General features: G+C 32.4%; 1 protein-coding gene and 1 long non-coding RNA gene across 3 annotated transcripts; both read right to left on the minus strand.

Moving 5' to 3' along the window:
- Nucleotides 1-483: 483 nt before the first annotated feature.
- On the minus strand, nucleotides 484-2,739 carry LOC145049887 (uncharacterized). Of its 2 annotated transcripts, XR_013683352.1 has the most exons (5): nucleotides 2,412-2,739; nucleotides 2,266-2,333; nucleotides 2,009-2,082; nucleotides 1,435-1,519; nucleotides 484-683 (listed from the first exon to the last, which is right to left on the minus strand). It is a non-coding gene; the product is annotated as an uncharacterized LOC145049887 (long non-coding RNA). The 2 variants fall into 2 exon arrangements; XR_013683351.1 differs by having other exon boundaries at nucleotides 484-1,519.
- Nucleotides 2,740-3,624: 885 nt separating this feature from the next.
- Nucleotides 3,625-14,317, minus strand: LOC145049894 (putative disease resistance protein At4g19050). The gene is made up of 4 exons (XM_078998237.1): nucleotides 14,280-14,317; nucleotides 14,036-14,083; nucleotides 4,007-8,201; nucleotides 3,625-3,932 (listed from the first exon to the last, which is right to left on the minus strand). Exons 2-3 carry the CDS (start codon nucleotides 14,054-14,056, stop codon nucleotides 4,029-4,031), a joined length of 4,194 nt encoding a protein of 1,397 aa, XP_078854363.1. The 5' UTR covers nucleotides 14,057-14,083; nucleotides 14,280-14,317; the 3' UTR covers nucleotides 3,625-3,932; nucleotides 4,007-4,028.
- Nucleotides 14,318-16,609: the final 2,292 nt, after the last annotated feature.

Genomic DNA, 16,609 nt, shown 5'->3' on the forward strand with positions numbered 1-16,609 from the left:
TATATATATGAATGTTCAGTGTGTGTCTTGGACCACTACTACAAAAAAGAGCATTACCGACAGTCAAAACTCTCGATAATCTGTCGCTAATACTCTTTACCGACAGAATTATAACAGACCAAAATATGTCGGTATATTCTTGTCGCTAATTGTTTGTAACGGATATCCGACGGCTACGTCGACGGATTTTTCCGTCAGAAATAGTAATGGATCACCGACTGAATATTTTTTGTAGCAGATTACCAACGAAATTTGTTTGCAATGGATTATCGACAGAACAATTTACTAACGAATTACCAACGAAATCTCGGAATGAGTCACTAACGGATTACCGACAAATTATTTTGTGACAGATTAGCAAAGGATTTTGGCATTTTTTTAAAAAAATTATAAATTCATGAAGAAATTATAAATTAAAAAAAAAACTACATATTCAACAAGTTTTTTAAACATACATAAAATCTGTATTTTAAAACCAACAAATATAAAAGTAAATCCATAAATTTAAATCCATTACATCCATATTCGACATACATTAAATCCATAAATTTCAATCCATATTCGATATTTAAAAAGCATCAAATTAAAAAATCCATCTATAATTCTCTTGACCTCAACAACCAATGGAGAGTATCCTTCTTGATTAGCTCGTGGATTCCATACGTATCATTGAAAGTTGTTAGCTAGAGAGATATTTATCTATTGTCAAATACCATAAATGCCCTCCAATGTTGACCATAAAGGGGAATAAACAAGTAGCAATTATGATAATACGTAAAACAAATGTGATTTTAAGTACAATTTTCTCCACGTGAAGTTTGAATAAAAAATAGTTAATGGTGATAAATAGCAACGTACTTTTATGAAATTCTTCATTATAGTTTCATACTTTCTAATAATCATAATAGAAACCATTTTCAGTTTTTTCATGATTATACAACATATTTTGTTTTTTACTCATAATAGCAATGTACTTTTGCCATAATTCCCAATTACAACTTATATGAAAGTAGATTGCTGCTTCGTAATGTATGATGCCATAATCGAGAACTTTGGTAAAATACGATTTCATGATTCAAGATTCCATTCCACTGAGCACTTGGTTGTCAATGAACAGAACTCAATTCCAATTCAATCAAAATCTTTCAGATTTGAAGATTCTAATCCAGGTTGTGTTTGGTTTCGAATGGACAGAATCCAATTCCATCAGAATAATGGAATGTGCAAGACTACTTTAATTCCAATTCCATCCATTCAATTTCCAATTCATTTTAGTGATTCTTGGTATGGCGAGTAATGAAGATGATTAAATTGAAGGACGGGAGAGAGAAGAGAAAAAGAAAGACCTCCTGATCTCTTTTTATGCTAGTCATATCCAAATAAAAGCCAATAATAATAAGCACAAATATAATTATAATAATAATCAGAACATACTCATCATGGCCAATCATCAATCTCTTTTGGACGAAAGACCTCCTGATCTCTTCATTTGAACTCCTGGAAGTTGAAGGTTCCTCATCTGCATATGATATGAGTTAAGATTGAATGGAATAAGGTAATAAGCACAAGCTAAATGAATGAATCGTTATATCCATAATCACATTCAGTTGTCCAGATGCATTTTAACTTTTTATTTTATTTATCCATAGTTTCAACTCTACTCAATACATTGTTCAACTATTTTGCTTACTTTTGCTTACAACTATATATATAAAAAAACATAAATTGAACATAACAAAAACCTAAACCCTTGTTGTAAACCATATTCATAAATAAAAGATCAACAAAATTTCTTCTCCAAAATCCATGGCGTTTTGCTAGCTCTATAATCATCAAAATTATGGAAACCATACCAACAAAAAAATAACAAACACTTGGTGGGCAACATTTACAGCTGTTAACACCCTATAACTGAGACTTGGTTTGGGAGCAACATAAAAAGGAATCTGAGAGACTTATTATCATAGTTTTTCTTGCTCTATAATAAGGAAAATTACCAAAACCATACCTTACAAACAGCTAGTGTGCCACTTCAAAAGGTAGATAAGTCCTGATCTTCTTCCTCATGTGGTTGCAGAGTATCTATCTATGCAAAGCACACAATGAGTGATTGAAAAGAAACAAAAAAGCTATCAACAAATTCAATGAGTTGATTGTGGATATGGATAAATATATCTGCAATCTCGAAAAGCTAAGCCACAAAATTTGACAAAATAAAAAATCCACCAATAAATTATCTAATCTTGGGTTCCAAGAAGATTATACGTGTAATTTGATGTCTGTTGCTAGTCCCGAGGAGATGAAGTCATTATCGGCTTATTCGAAATCTCGTGCTAAGAGAACAAACAAACATCATTTGAGTAATGTACATAAAGAATCTAATAGAAAAAAAAGTTAGGGTTTTTTTTTACCAAAACTTGGAGAGAAAAAAAGTGAAATCTGATCCAATGGTATGGTCCACCGGCTACAGCAGCAATTTTAACGGTGGCAGTGGTGGCAGCGACAAAAGAGTGAGGCAATGTTGGTCGTCGTTCAGATAAATGGGAGAAATTTTACTTAGTGAAGGCCTAAAGGGGCAGTGGGTTGCAGGTCAGACCGGGAGGGAGAAGGCATGTCACGTCGATGAATTTGGAGGAGATGGAGGGCTTTGCTGCCGGCGCGGATGGCGGACGTGACGTTGTTGACGGAGGCAGTGGCCAGAGAAGAGGGAAAGTGAGAGTAAGGGAAAATCGGTAGACGACGTTCTTTTTTAGTTCAGTTCAGACTTGTTCAGAAACGCCCTTTTAACACTCGTATATTTACAATATTGCCCAAGCTATTTAAAAATAAAAAAAAAATAAATAAAAAAAAATAAATAAAAAAAAAATAAAAAAGACAAATTTCATTAACGGATTTCGGACGGAATGAAAAATTAAATTGTTGATTTCCGTTGGTGAAGCGTAACGGACTACCAACAAAAATGTATAGTGTTGCTAAACCGTCGCAAAAGTCGTCACTAAAATCCATATAATTAAATTTTTTTAATTTGTCGAAAATCCGCCAGTATTTCGTCTCTGTTTCCGACGGATTTTTTCCGTCGCTAAATGCTGTCGGTAGTGCCCTATTTTTTAGTAGTGGACAGTATTCCAAACCGATATATAAAGCATAATACATATTGGCTAATATTTTGATTGTTTGTCGCACACAATATTCAATGTATTAAAAGAATACATTATATATATATATATATATATATATATATATATATATATATATATTATTTTGATGTTAGAATTTTGAAAAAACTTTTATAAAAATAATTGCTATAAAGTCTGGTACCAAACAAGAAATAATTAAAGAGGCAATGTTAGAAAAAAAAAAATGAGGTATTAATAGTAGCATGTTATTTAATTTCTTAGAACCGCCTATAAACTATCACACATAGCCACACAGGACTTAAAATTCCAATAGATTATAATATAAAAAAACAAATGGCCGAGAGGTTCTTAACCATTAAAAGATGTATTATAATATGCATTAGAGAAGCACTATACAAAAAATTTGCTTAATCATGGAGGTTTTCCCAAAATCACCGTATACATTATTAATCAAGCAGAAATATTAATAAACGATAATAAGAATCGATTGATAACTCAAACCATATTATTAAACAATCAAGATGCATAATAACTAATACATGGATTTATTGTTCTGTCACGTTTTCACGCACATTATTTTACAATGAACAAAGAAAGTGATACCCTTTTTCTACGGATACACAATAGCACAACAGATTAATTAACATACATGATCCAATCAGTAATTAAGCACACACATTATTAGAATCTTCACAAATATATCCAATGCATGACACAGCTTTTATTACCTTCACGAACTAGTAATTTTCTGTCATCTTTTTCAGGAACAAGTAATTAAATGCCACGATATGTAACCTGAGTATCAAAATACATAGTCAATAATTTCATTATTATATAATTGATGTTTTGATGAACTAGATGATACGTACCATGATGCATGTGGAATCATTGCTAGTCAACAATCGTGCCTTTGAGATTCAAATTTGGGCATTCGTAAGTAATTATAGTTACTATTGATGGGAAAGTGACGCCAATCTTTTTCAGCATCGGTAGATCTTCAAAATGGAGTGTGTCTAAATCTGGCATATAGTACATGCGTGTAAACAGAATCTGCAACTTCTCACATGACTTTATCTCGATGGTTTTAACAGAGTCCAGAAAAGAGGCAACATATTCAAGCATCGGGCAACTTTCCAATATAAGAGTAGAAAGACATCTTAAACATGAGATTCCGTCCAAACTCTTCAAACTAGTCGCACCAGTGATCGATAATGTCTCCAAAATATCGGATGATTGAAAGATGCGATCAATTTGCTTCACTTTTGGGCATTCCCAGATTTTGAGAGTTTGTAACTTTGGAAATGAGAGGCCAATGTTCTCTAGTTCTGATAGTTCCCATAAATGCAATGTTTTTAAGCTTGGAAGTATACCTTGATCCGTTTGATCAAAGAGTGATACTATCTTGTCACAGTGTTTGATTTCAAGAACTTCCAAGTTCTTTGGTAGCCATGATGATTGAAATACGACTGAAAGCTTTGGACAACTTTCCAAATACAAACTCTTGAGACTATCGAAGCTCCCAGATGCCTGTTTCCCATTATATATACTTTCCAAACGACGATTATTCGAAATTCCAAGATTCTCTAGGAAAATTGGAGAATTGGAATTTTCATCTCCTTCCTTTTCGGTAAAAATGGTGATTGTTTTATCACACCTGTCGATCCAGCATCCCTTTACTTCCTTGAGCTTAGAGGCATCAAACTCAGATGGCAAACCCTTGAACTTATTATCAATCAGAAAGACCATGTTGACTTTACTGATGATGTTTTCGATACCCTTTGGGAAATGGTTAAAACCACGAATCTGCAACGACTTGTTTCCCTTGTATTGAGGAAACCCGCATGCTTGGAGGTAGACATCTCGAAAAACAAGTTCATGTCGTTGAAGATATCGATCTCCTGTTTCACCTTCCACCATATAAGGAATTGCACATAAATGGCTCTCCTCTTGCAAAGGGTTTTCCTTGAGAATTTCAAGAAACTGAGAACCACTAGTAAATATGGGAGCTTTGTCATCCGCAGACAACCGACAGATGCTCCATTGTTCTTGATTCGCTTCTTCTGATGAAGATTCTTCATGGCTGGTGTCATAATTGACATTTGGAAACTCGATGTGGTCAAGATGACTTAATTTAGACATCGCATCAGGTATTTTTGGGTTGGATCCCAAGAGATCTTTAAACTCGTCATCTTTAGAGGACTCCGCTATAGAACAACCTTGAAGTAGGAGCTTTTGAAGGGTGTGGGACCCACTGAGGTTTGTCAAACGCTTGATGGATGATCCTGAAAGATTCAATACTTCAAGCTTACTTAATGGCTTCAAATCTAGTTCTGCGTCTGAGCATGAGCAACCAGCAAGAGAAAGGCGAGTAAGGTTTGTGAATTTTGAAATGGAGGGAATCTGTTCGAGGGAAGTATTAGAGAGGTCAAGAATTTGAATGTTGCTCATATCCTTCATGAATTCAGCTCCATTAGGTTTCAAGGTGACACCAGAAAGATTTAACTCCTCAAGATTCGGCAAGGATACATTTAATTCAAAACTCTTCAAGGCTTTGCAGTTCTTTAGTAGGAGCTGACGGAGATGGCTTGGATTTGAAAGAGAAGGGAAGGACTCGATCTTTGTTTCAGAAAGATCGATCTTTTGAAGGCGAGTTTTTCCCTCGAAAGATTGATTTCCAATATCATCTAAACCACTACACCATGAGGCATCAAGAATCTCCAATTTTGTAGCAGATTTTAGCGAGGGTAAACGTTTTAATGATGGACAATGTGATAGGTACAATTCACGAAGATTGGAAAGCCATGAGAGGGAAGGAAGATCTACAACATTAGTTTCTGAGAGGTTGAGGACTCGAAGATCTGTGAGTCGATCAAAGAATCCCTCCTCGAACTCTTTAAGATTCTTTGAACCTGAAACATCAAGTACCTCGAGGTCTCGAAGGGATTCGATGCATGGAAGTCTTTCTAACTGAGGGCAACTCTTAAGATAAAGAGAACAAGGGTCGGAAATGTTAGAAGGAAGACGATCAATTGCAGTTTCGGATAGGTCAAGGGTTTTGAGGGATCTTAAGCTTTGTAAAGACGAATCGTGGAACTCTTCGAATTCTATGGAACCAGAGAGATCAAGAGTTTGGAGACTGGTTAAGGAAGTTAGCCCTCGCAATCTGCCTAAACCTTTACATCCTCGACATAACAAATGAGTGAGTGATTCAATGTTTTTGAGCAATGGGGTTGTGGAAACCAAGGTATTAGAAAGATTAAGGCTTTGAAGATTCTTAAATTTCAAGAAGTTTTTATCAACAGTATCCAAAACGATATTACCCGAGAGGTCAACAACCAAAAGATGTTCGAGTTTTGAAAGGCTCTCAAGCTTTTTCAAACGCCGACAATCCTTAATGACTAACCAACGTAGTTCAAGAAGATTATAAAAGGCCTGAGGTAAATAACTGATTTGAAGTCCAGATAGATGAATACTTTGAAGATTCACCATATTCTTGAAAAATATCGATTTTAACGACCTCAAATACCTTCCACCAGAGATCTCAAGAACACGCAAAGCTTTTAAAGGGAGCTTGACATCTTGCAAAAACTCACAACCTCTAAGCACAAGAACACGAAGCTTCTCCATCATATCCAACGAATTTGGCAAAGATTTGATGGTGGGATTGAATAAAGCTAGAACTTGAAGTTCCTTCTCGGATTTAAGGAAGTTCATCATGACTTGATCACTAAAATGGGTCCCGTCTAATAATAAAGTCGAAAGATTCTGACCAACTTCCTTTGATGATGATTCTTTCTGTTCTTGATTCTTCACTTTCGTACGTGTCCTCCGAGGTGTTTTCAACATTCCATCTTCATGCGTGATTCGCCCAAAACCTTCTACATCAGACGTAAACACAGTCGCCAAACCAAGATTTGCGTTTTGGTCAACGTACTGATAGAGATCATCAACGTTTATAAGTGATTTGTCCATGAAAACATAATCACCCTCTAGCCCTTTGAGTACGCCACAATCCATAAGCTCCATTACAATCCCATGACCTTTGTTATACAAACTCGTCATGCTACCAAAACCCAAATACCCTTCCAAGATCCAGTAAGTTATCAGCTCATTGTAGTGAACACTTGCTGAATCACGAAAGAAATGGTGACCACTCCACCATAGATCTTTCAAAATACTAATGGGCAACACATCATGCTTCATGCACAATAACTTGTTTACACTGTATTCGCGAGATGTTTCTTCCAACTCCTTTTCAAGAATAGACATTCTAGTTTCATCTACACCAAAGTAATTCAAGGATTTTGCTATCATAATAACTGTACCAGGAAAACCATCACTTTTTTCCATCAATTTTTTTCCTAGATTTAGGATTCTTTCCTTGTTCCTCAATTGAGCATCAAGTTTTCCTATCAATAAAGCATCAGACTCTTCTTTAGGGAAAGCTTCAACCTCAATAGCATCAGAAATATCTTCATGTTCCCCCTTTAATCTTGATATTAAAAGAGTTTTGAAGTTTTCATTAGGAAACATTTCATTCCATAGTGACCAAAATTTTGTTTCATTCGAATCATGTTCAGTTTCGTGATCTAGGTGAACATCATCTAGAATTAGAAGAATTTCCATTTCTTCAAGTTTCTTTTTTTCCTTTTCTTCAAGTTTATTCTTTTCCTTTTCTTCAAGTTTCTTCTTTTTGTTTTCTTTAAGTTTCTTCTTTATCTCTTTAATCAAAGTTTCTGAGTCTTGAACCTTATCATCATTGTCCTTTAGTTCCTTATTTTCATCCCAATCCTCCCACTCCTCATTAGTAGTAGGAAGTAAGCATAGCTGTTGAGCAATACTTTTTGAGAGAGACTCTTTCGTATACTCTTTGCACATAAACACCCAAAGTGTGACATGGACAATTTTCATCCTGGTGGCAAGCTCACTTACTCTCTTTGCCATCCATGTTTTCCCAACTCCTGGAGGCCCAAACAGATTTACTTTCTTGTGATCTTTTAGGCTTGCACATATTTTGCTCACATGCTGAATTGAACTGAGCACCTTTTCCTTGCCACTATTATTCTACAATTATAATGAATATAAAATAAATTTAGTACTTTAGGAATGTAATCAAAAGTGATCAAGTTATATGATGGTCATTTAAAACCCATGTACTAGATGATGGCATTATTCTTTCAATTGACACATAAAGGTGTTTAGCATAATCCATCAACTTTAATAAAATTGTGGATACTATTTTCTCCCTTTTGCACAATTTTTAAAAAACACAAAGGGTGGTTTTAGAGAGTGATCAATAGAAGACCATATATCCCTAATTTCTAGACTTTTGACTAGAAAAGATTAGTTAGAAAACAAATTTATATATACATTGTCGTTTTGAACTTATTTACCAAACAAAATAGACCCTACCAAATATATACGATGGCGAAAATGCCTATTTGTGTTCCCTTTAATTGTCACACACTAAAACTCTTACCTTGTATCTAGGATAACTTCATGTTAAGAAAATCTCTACGTGCTTTTTCTCCTCATAGAGATGGGAAAAGTATTTAGTTGTAGTAGTGAAAGCACTATATTTTTTTTAATTATTTTAACTCGATTCAATCCATTTGGAAGAGAAGGGAGATGGGAAATAACCATCCATGGCACTAAAATTTTAATGAATCCACCGCCACATAGAATTGTTAACTATTTGAAAACATGTTATATAGATTGTTATAGGATGTGTGGATTCCTAATTTTTTTTCTCCAAATGCGGTCTTGGGTAGATAAGACTGCACTCCGGTATATATAAGGGAAAATGACTCTTGAGGGTAATTAACTTTTGCGTTTGTACTCATTTGTATTCAATATAAGTACAAACGCAAAAGTTAATTACCCTCAAGAGTCATTTTTCTTATATATATATATATATATATATATATATATATATATATATATATATATATATATATATATATATATATATATACCGGAGTGCAGTCTTATCTACCCAAGACCGCATTTGGAGAAAAAAAATTAGGAATCCACACATCCTATAACAATCTATATAACATGTTTTCAAATAGTTAACAATTCTATGTGGAGGTGGATTCATTAAAATTTTAGCTTTTATATATATATATATATATATATATATATATATATATATATATATATATATATATATATATATATATATATATATATATATATAAAAGCTAGGTTCAAGTATTCTAACTAATTATTGTGCGGATATCATATGCTATGAAAATTACTAAGATAATAAGTTGTTTAACAATGTAAATACATTCAACCTTACAAAAATATCGTCATTTTTATGCATTCTCGCTAATTATTATTTATTTTTGTTTTCACATATCGTTTTTCACTCATTTTCATTCTGACAAAATACGACCCAATAAACATTCTGACAGAAATGAGAATAATAATAATAATAAGTGTATAATAATCTTATAGACGATTTAATTAGTGAGAATGTGTGTTAATGACAATATTTATGTAAGATTTAACGTATTTATATTATCAAACAACATATTTTCTTTATCATTCTCATAGCATATGATATTCATACAATAATTAGTTAAAATAGAATAACCTAAGCTATATATATATATATATATATATATATATATATATATATATATATATATATATATATATATATATATATATATATATATATATATATCAAAGCTCGCATGTTTTGACCAAAAAAGTTTGGAGTAACACCGATGGTACAAAATTTTTATTTTCTTGCGAGTTTTGCCCAGTGTGGTTTGAACTTTTTCGTAAAAACAATTTTGCTTTCATTATTTAATTTTCAATTTTTTATTTTATTATCAGCTATTAAAAAACAATTAAAAATGAAACAAAAATAAAATACCCCTCTTTCTCTCTCTCACCGAAGCTTCAATGGCATGTGAAAAAAATTATACATATAAAAAATCGATGTTCTCTTTCTAGCTTTAATCGACAGCTTCAATTGACAGCTTCAATCAGTGCTCTAATGATTGCCAATGGGTTTGTTATCAATACTTTTGGGGTTTCTTATTCTAAAGTCGAAATCAAATCTGATGAAGGGTTTCTTGTTCTAAAGTCGAAATCAAGAGCTGAAGAACATACACACTCACATTCATGAACCCCATATCTGATGAACACACACACACACACACAAAATCTCTTTCTTAAAAGAAAACCCATAAATCAAATCTATAATCGATTTATGTATGTGTGTATGTGTAGGTTTCCTTCTTGAAATCGATTTATGTATGTTCATCCCTAAAGTTCGTCGGATATCCCAGAAGATCTAAATCAAAAAGCTCTACTTGCCTCTCTGAAACTGAAATCGAAGCCAACACCCACTTATCATCCTTCATATCTGCTTCTCCTCTTACTCTGAACCCAGAGAGAATGAATCGATGTCGCCATTGAAGAACGTCAAGTGGGATTTTCAGAGGATTTTTTTGCTATTGCAGGTTGGTTCTTGAGAGATTGACGGTAGTTAAACAATGATTTGAAGCTCTCTCGAGTAAGATTCGTACACCCTTCTCGTTTCTATAATCATTGACTATATATGAAAATCAAAACCACTGATCACTTCAGATTCAGTAAATGAAATATTTTTAGTCTTTATAGCTTTGAAGTTTTTCTGATTTGGGTTTTGTTGGAATTTTTTATTCGTCGATCATGATCTGGAATATGGGGTTTAGATTTAAATATTGATCGTTTTTTGATTTATCTTTCGTTTTAATTTGGTGAAGCAAATGTAATAACTATTGTAATGGAGTTGAATCTCAAAGAAGATGGAGATGAGTTTCGAAGTTGTTGTGCATATGAGGAGGAACTCGATGTGGAAGAGATTACGAAAAAATGTTTAAAATATTGCAGCGATGACGCTTTCTTGATGAATTTTTTGTACGAATGTTCTTCAAGGGTTCCTCGATTTCAAACTTTGATAACAATGGCTTCAATATCTTGTTAGGGTTGTAATGGAGAGAGAGAGAGAGAGAGAGAGGGGGGGGGGGGGAGGAAAGGGGGAGGGTATTTTATTTTTGTTTTATTTTTAATTGTTTTTCTAATGTAGTAACAAAAACAAAATGGAAAATTAAATATTAAAGAAAAACTCGTCTTACAAAAAAAATTGAAACCAAATTAAACCAAGCTCGTAAGAAAATGAAACTTTTGGACCACTAATACTAGTCCAAACATTTTTGGCCCAAACATTTTAGTTTTGACATCCTACATAGACTATTCTTGCAAATTTGTCTAAAATATATAATATTTCATTTTTTTATAACAAGAAAGAAAGGTAAATTTAATATTAAATAATTAATACAACAATCTAAAACAAAATAAATTACAACCTATTACCTATTATCAAGGTTGTAAAAATCGTTTGACGCTAGCTAGTCGGTGGACTATGGTTAATGGATTAATCGGCTAGGCGGAGATTAATCGGGGACCATTAATTGCTAATTTGTTGAATTTTAAAAAAATTAAATATGACTAATATTATATAAAAGTTCATAAATACCCCTAATATCATAACAAAATAGGTTATTATGATTAATAAAAGAGTAATCATACTTTAAATAGTTTCTATTGAGATATAACTTTTTCAAAGTGTTAAAATTTCATCAAGTTCTACTGCTTCACTCATTGTGTATAAATGAATTAATCGTTAGGTGTCCTCTAATCGGTCGAGTATCGCCTAGGGACTAATCGAAGATTAATTAGGACCTAGTCGGGATTTTTACAACACTGTCTATTACCAAAACCTAAAATAAATATTTTTCTATAACTTAACTTATTTTTTAATATAATTTTCATTTTTATTTAATATATATAAACACTTTTTTTTTAATAAATTTATTATCAAAATCATTTCTTGATTAGTCTCAGGGTAATGTTATAAAAACCATCAAGTTTTCAGGGTTTTATCGGTCTTGCCCAAAGTTGAATTTTATGTCCGTTTTTACCTTAACATTTTCGATTTACCCTTTTACCGGTGATAACAGGTTTTCCAGGTTATCATTATATTAAATTCGCAAAAAAAAATCCTAAAGTTTACCGTTTTTTTTGTGTTTTTACCCTTAAGTTTATAATTTTTTTTACACTTTTACCCTAAGTATATTTTTTTTCGTAATATACATATTCATATGATTTTTCTGCTTGAATACGTATAATATGAATAAAAAAATACATAGGGTAAAAGTGTAAAAAAATTATAAACTGAAGGATAAAAATGTAAAAAAACTGTAAAGTTAAGGGTTTTTTTACGAAGTTAATATAATGGTAACATGTTATCACCAGTAAAAGGGTAAAATCGAACATTTTTTGGAAAATGATAGGGTAAAAACAGATATAAAATTCAACTTTAGGCAAAACCGACAAAACCCTAAAAACTTAACGGTTTTTATGATATTAGCCCTTAGTCTCATTTCCATAGTTACTTTCTCTTTTAAAAAATATGTTTTCCTTGTAAAGTTTTATCTTTCTATTTCAATGAACAGTAAACATCATCGTTGGATAGACATACATTTTTTTTAACTGAAAAATCAAAAACTGATTATAATTTGTCATGTTTGGGTTTATCATGAAAATATACGATCGGATAAATACAATAATAAATATTTTTAATTAGATTATGCAATTAAAAAGAATCTAAGATAAAGAAAAATAGTTTTATCTAATTTCTCTTAACAAAAAAATAATATAATATCTAAGAAGTCAAAAACAAAAAATAAATTACGAAAATAAAAGTCTGTTCTGTCTTATGTTCAACAAAACAAGAAGTTGGATTTTGGAATATGATCGTAAGTTACACAATATTAAATATTATCATAACTTATAAATTTGTATATGCCCTAAATCGACATTATTTGTTTTCCAATCTGTTTACAAACATTTTATATAAAATTAATTATAATTAACGTATATAACTAATATTACCATAAGAAAAAATAATGGCCTATAATTGATATTTCATTTTTATAAGAAACTTAAACAAATCTACTTATTATTAAACTTTTCAATAATCATTTTAAAAAATTTAAGAATACATTTTTGCTTATTTTTCCTCAATAAAGTTATATTAAAATTAGGTACCAATAATATGTATTATTGAGATAATTTTGAAAGTATTAAATGTTGATGATTTTAGTGTCATCGATATATTTATTGTAATTGGGATGTTATTCAACTCAAGTTGAGTTCGGTTCGATTATATTTGGGGATAAGAGATATATATGCATTTTCAGACAACTAATTAGGACTTGAGAACGTGGGGGTTCAAGGGCAGAGCCCCTACTTGGGTTGCAAGGCGCATTGCACATTCGGAATTTTCCTACATTTCACCCTTAAAAACGGTCATCGTCTTTATATTAAATCAAGGTGTTGGCGTAGAGAAAGATAGAGAACATTGGAAAATAAGTTTTTATTCAATCTACAAGATTTGTCTTAACATAACACAAACAAAGCAATGTATTTTGAGTTAGGATCTTAAATTTTGTGTAAAATTTGGATTTGTTTTTTCTTTCGTATCCCAAATCGGATTTCATGATACTCCCGCACAATATCCAAAATTACATAGTATTTTGGAAAGTGTATTATGTATATGATCTTTAATTATCAAAGTATTTTCATGGATATTTGAAACCCAAAATCTAATGTTAACTTTGCGTATAAATCAATAGGATACTTGGTTATAGATTTTTAGTTAATTAAGTTGAGATATTAAAAATAAGGCATCTAAGTGGATTCTTTTCTGTTTTATTTTTTTTTCTTTTTGTTGATGAAAAATGTGTAAATAATATATTGCAAGTAACTATGCACAATAAAGTACCATATAAAATAGACGAAACATAGTAAAGTAGCCAAAGTGTAAGAAAAACCTGAGAATTTAGGTCTTCCATTTTGACGTGAATATCCAACGTACAAATCTATAAATTAAAGGAATTGTTAGATAAACCTCAAAAAATAAAACAAGGGCTACAAATTCATGTCAAATTTGCGGCAAAATCCTCTAAATAAATGTTTGGGGATTACCACTGATGGATTATAAGAAATGTTCAATAGATTTATGAGAAAATATATGAAATATTAGAAACACAGTTTGATTTTTTGAGAGGGAATAACCTGGGAATTCGATGGTTTTTATTTTTGGTGATTTGGATATTTGTTGTGGGGGTATTTATAGTGCTCACGCAAGGCGTCAACAAGAAAATTTTAGTGACGAGTATATATCAAGTGTTGGGGAATAACTTCTTTGCTTCCCGGTTAAAAAGGAGAAGTGAATGGAATAAAGACACTAGTTGTACTCTATGCTTCAAACATTTGTACCAAATACACTTATTTTATGAAATATGGAAAAAAACAAAGAATTTTGTGAGGATAACTTCAAATATAGGTAAATAAGACAGACACTAGTTGTACTATATGCTTCAAACATTTGTACCATATACACTTAGTTTATGAAATATGGAAAACACAAAGAATTTTTTAAGCATAACTTCAAATATAGGTAAATTAAGAGCATATTTCTATGTAAGTTTTATCGTGAGCTTTTTATTATATATGGTTGATTTGTAAGATATTATGGGCGGAGCTACTGTAACATCCGGACTTTCAAGTATACTGCTTATTTATTTAATTTTGAGGACTATTGAGCAACTGTACGAGTTGGTGCTACAACTCGTCGAGTAGAATCATGTTGTGCCACATGGGATCAATGATCTACTCGACGAGTCAGAGAGTCGACTCGCCGAGTAGACACTGTGAAGTGAAAACCTAAATCTCCGGGTTTGGGGCCTATTTAAGGGTACTTATAGCCTCATTTGCGGCTCATCGACTGTTTACATTCACTGAGAGAAACCCTAATCGCCCTTTGAGCTAATAGAGAGAGTGTTGAGCTAATATTGAGTATCTTGGTGCATCTTTGAAAAAAAAAAAGGATTTTGTAACGCCCGTCTTTCTGGGCTAAGCATTAATATAGTGATGTAATAGTCAAGCTAACCATTGTAACTTATTTTGAAGTAATAAAGATAAATTATTTTAGTAATACATGAATTATGTGAATTTATGTGCTTATTACTTGTTTATAATGCTATAATAAATAAATGATAAAAATAAGCGTAAAAAATAAAGTGTTAGATAAACCCAATATCGATGAAGAAAGTTGTATTGGTCGTGACAAGGATTCTGGAATATAAAGAACGCCGAAATCCGAATTATAATGAAAAAGTTATGACCTATCGAAGTTTCACGACAAAACCGGCACGACACTGTGTGACGTAAATAGTGAATTTACGATAGAGGAATTTTTGGCCTTAGTAATCTAAACCAAAGTTGTAGTATACGTTAAACCGAGAGCGTGCATAAAAAGAACGCCTAAATCTGACTTCGTATGAGGAAGTTATGGATTTTCTAAGATTTGGCTTAGTAGTGCACAGCCCGAAACTCGAATTTTAGATCGAGTGGTTTTTAGCCTACGCGACCTAAATGAGAATTGAAGATCTCATTAAAAGGAAATCAACGGTAAAAAGACAGACGAAAACGTAGTCTGTATGTAGAAGTTATGAATTTCACACGGACATTTAACAATATAATCTTCTCGTACTGTTAAATTTAAGATCGGCAGAGAATTAGCCGACAGAGTCAAAATGAAAGTTGTAGATCTTATTTTTACCTACGCGTGGATATAACGAATGTCAAAAACGGAGCTCGTATGTGAAAGTTACAGATTTTAGAAGTCGGAAGTGTGTTGTGCGAAAATGGGTGATGTGGCACAATCTTGGCCATTGCTTTCTCTCCAAGTCTTGCCACCAGATGATGACATGTGGCACCAAGTTCAACCATATTTCACCCTATAAATAGAACCTCTCCGACCCTCATTTTCTTCACACCTTTCCCATTATATCTTCTCTCTACTCTCTCTAACCCCCCCCCCCCCCAAGCCCTAGGGAATTCCCCTAGCGCTAGAAGAAAGCCTCGGAGTGCTCGACGACTCCGAGAAGAAGAGCTTTCCGGCTCGGGAGCGCTGCTCCAAGCGAAGCCTGGTTTTCGAGATAACCCGTTGTAAGTGAGCTACGCTTACACTATTTTTATTATAGCTTTTAATTAATTATAGTAACGTTGTTACAACCTTATAATAATTATTTGAGTTATTATTATGAGTTATATAAGTGTCGTTATAATATCTTTATAACTACTCGTGGTACTGAGAATCTGGTTTAAAGGGCGGCACAGGGTTCTTGGATTTCTGAAGTGCTATATGCCAAAATGGTCATGTCCTCCGATTTTTATGTTTGGTCCCTGTCGGTACATAGTGGTTGGAAAATATTGTTCAAACGCTTATATAATAATAATAATAATAATAATAATAATAATAATAATAATAATAATAATAATATTTAGTCACAGTAAATATTAGACTAGAATCTAGTGGTAATAATATTAGGTTTCGTCGA

Source organism: Lactuca serriola, chromosome 1 (assembly GCF_051521515.1).
Source record: "Lactuca serriola cultivar US96UC23 chromosome 1, Lser_US96UC23_V15, whole genome shotgun sequence".
In the NCBI taxonomy this organism is placed as follows: domain Eukaryota; kingdom Viridiplantae; phylum Streptophyta; class Magnoliopsida; order Asterales; family Asteraceae; genus Lactuca; species Lactuca serriola.

Excerpts from the sequence above, each read along its gene's own strand:
- LOC145049894 (XM_078998237.1), bottom strand. The coding sequence starts at position 14,056 with ATGGAAGACCTAAATTCTCAG. Across the intron at positions 8,202-14,035 it reads TGGAAGACCTAAATTCTCAG|AATAATAGTGGCAAGGAAAA; the intron begins GTTTTTCTTACA and ends TTATAATTGTAG.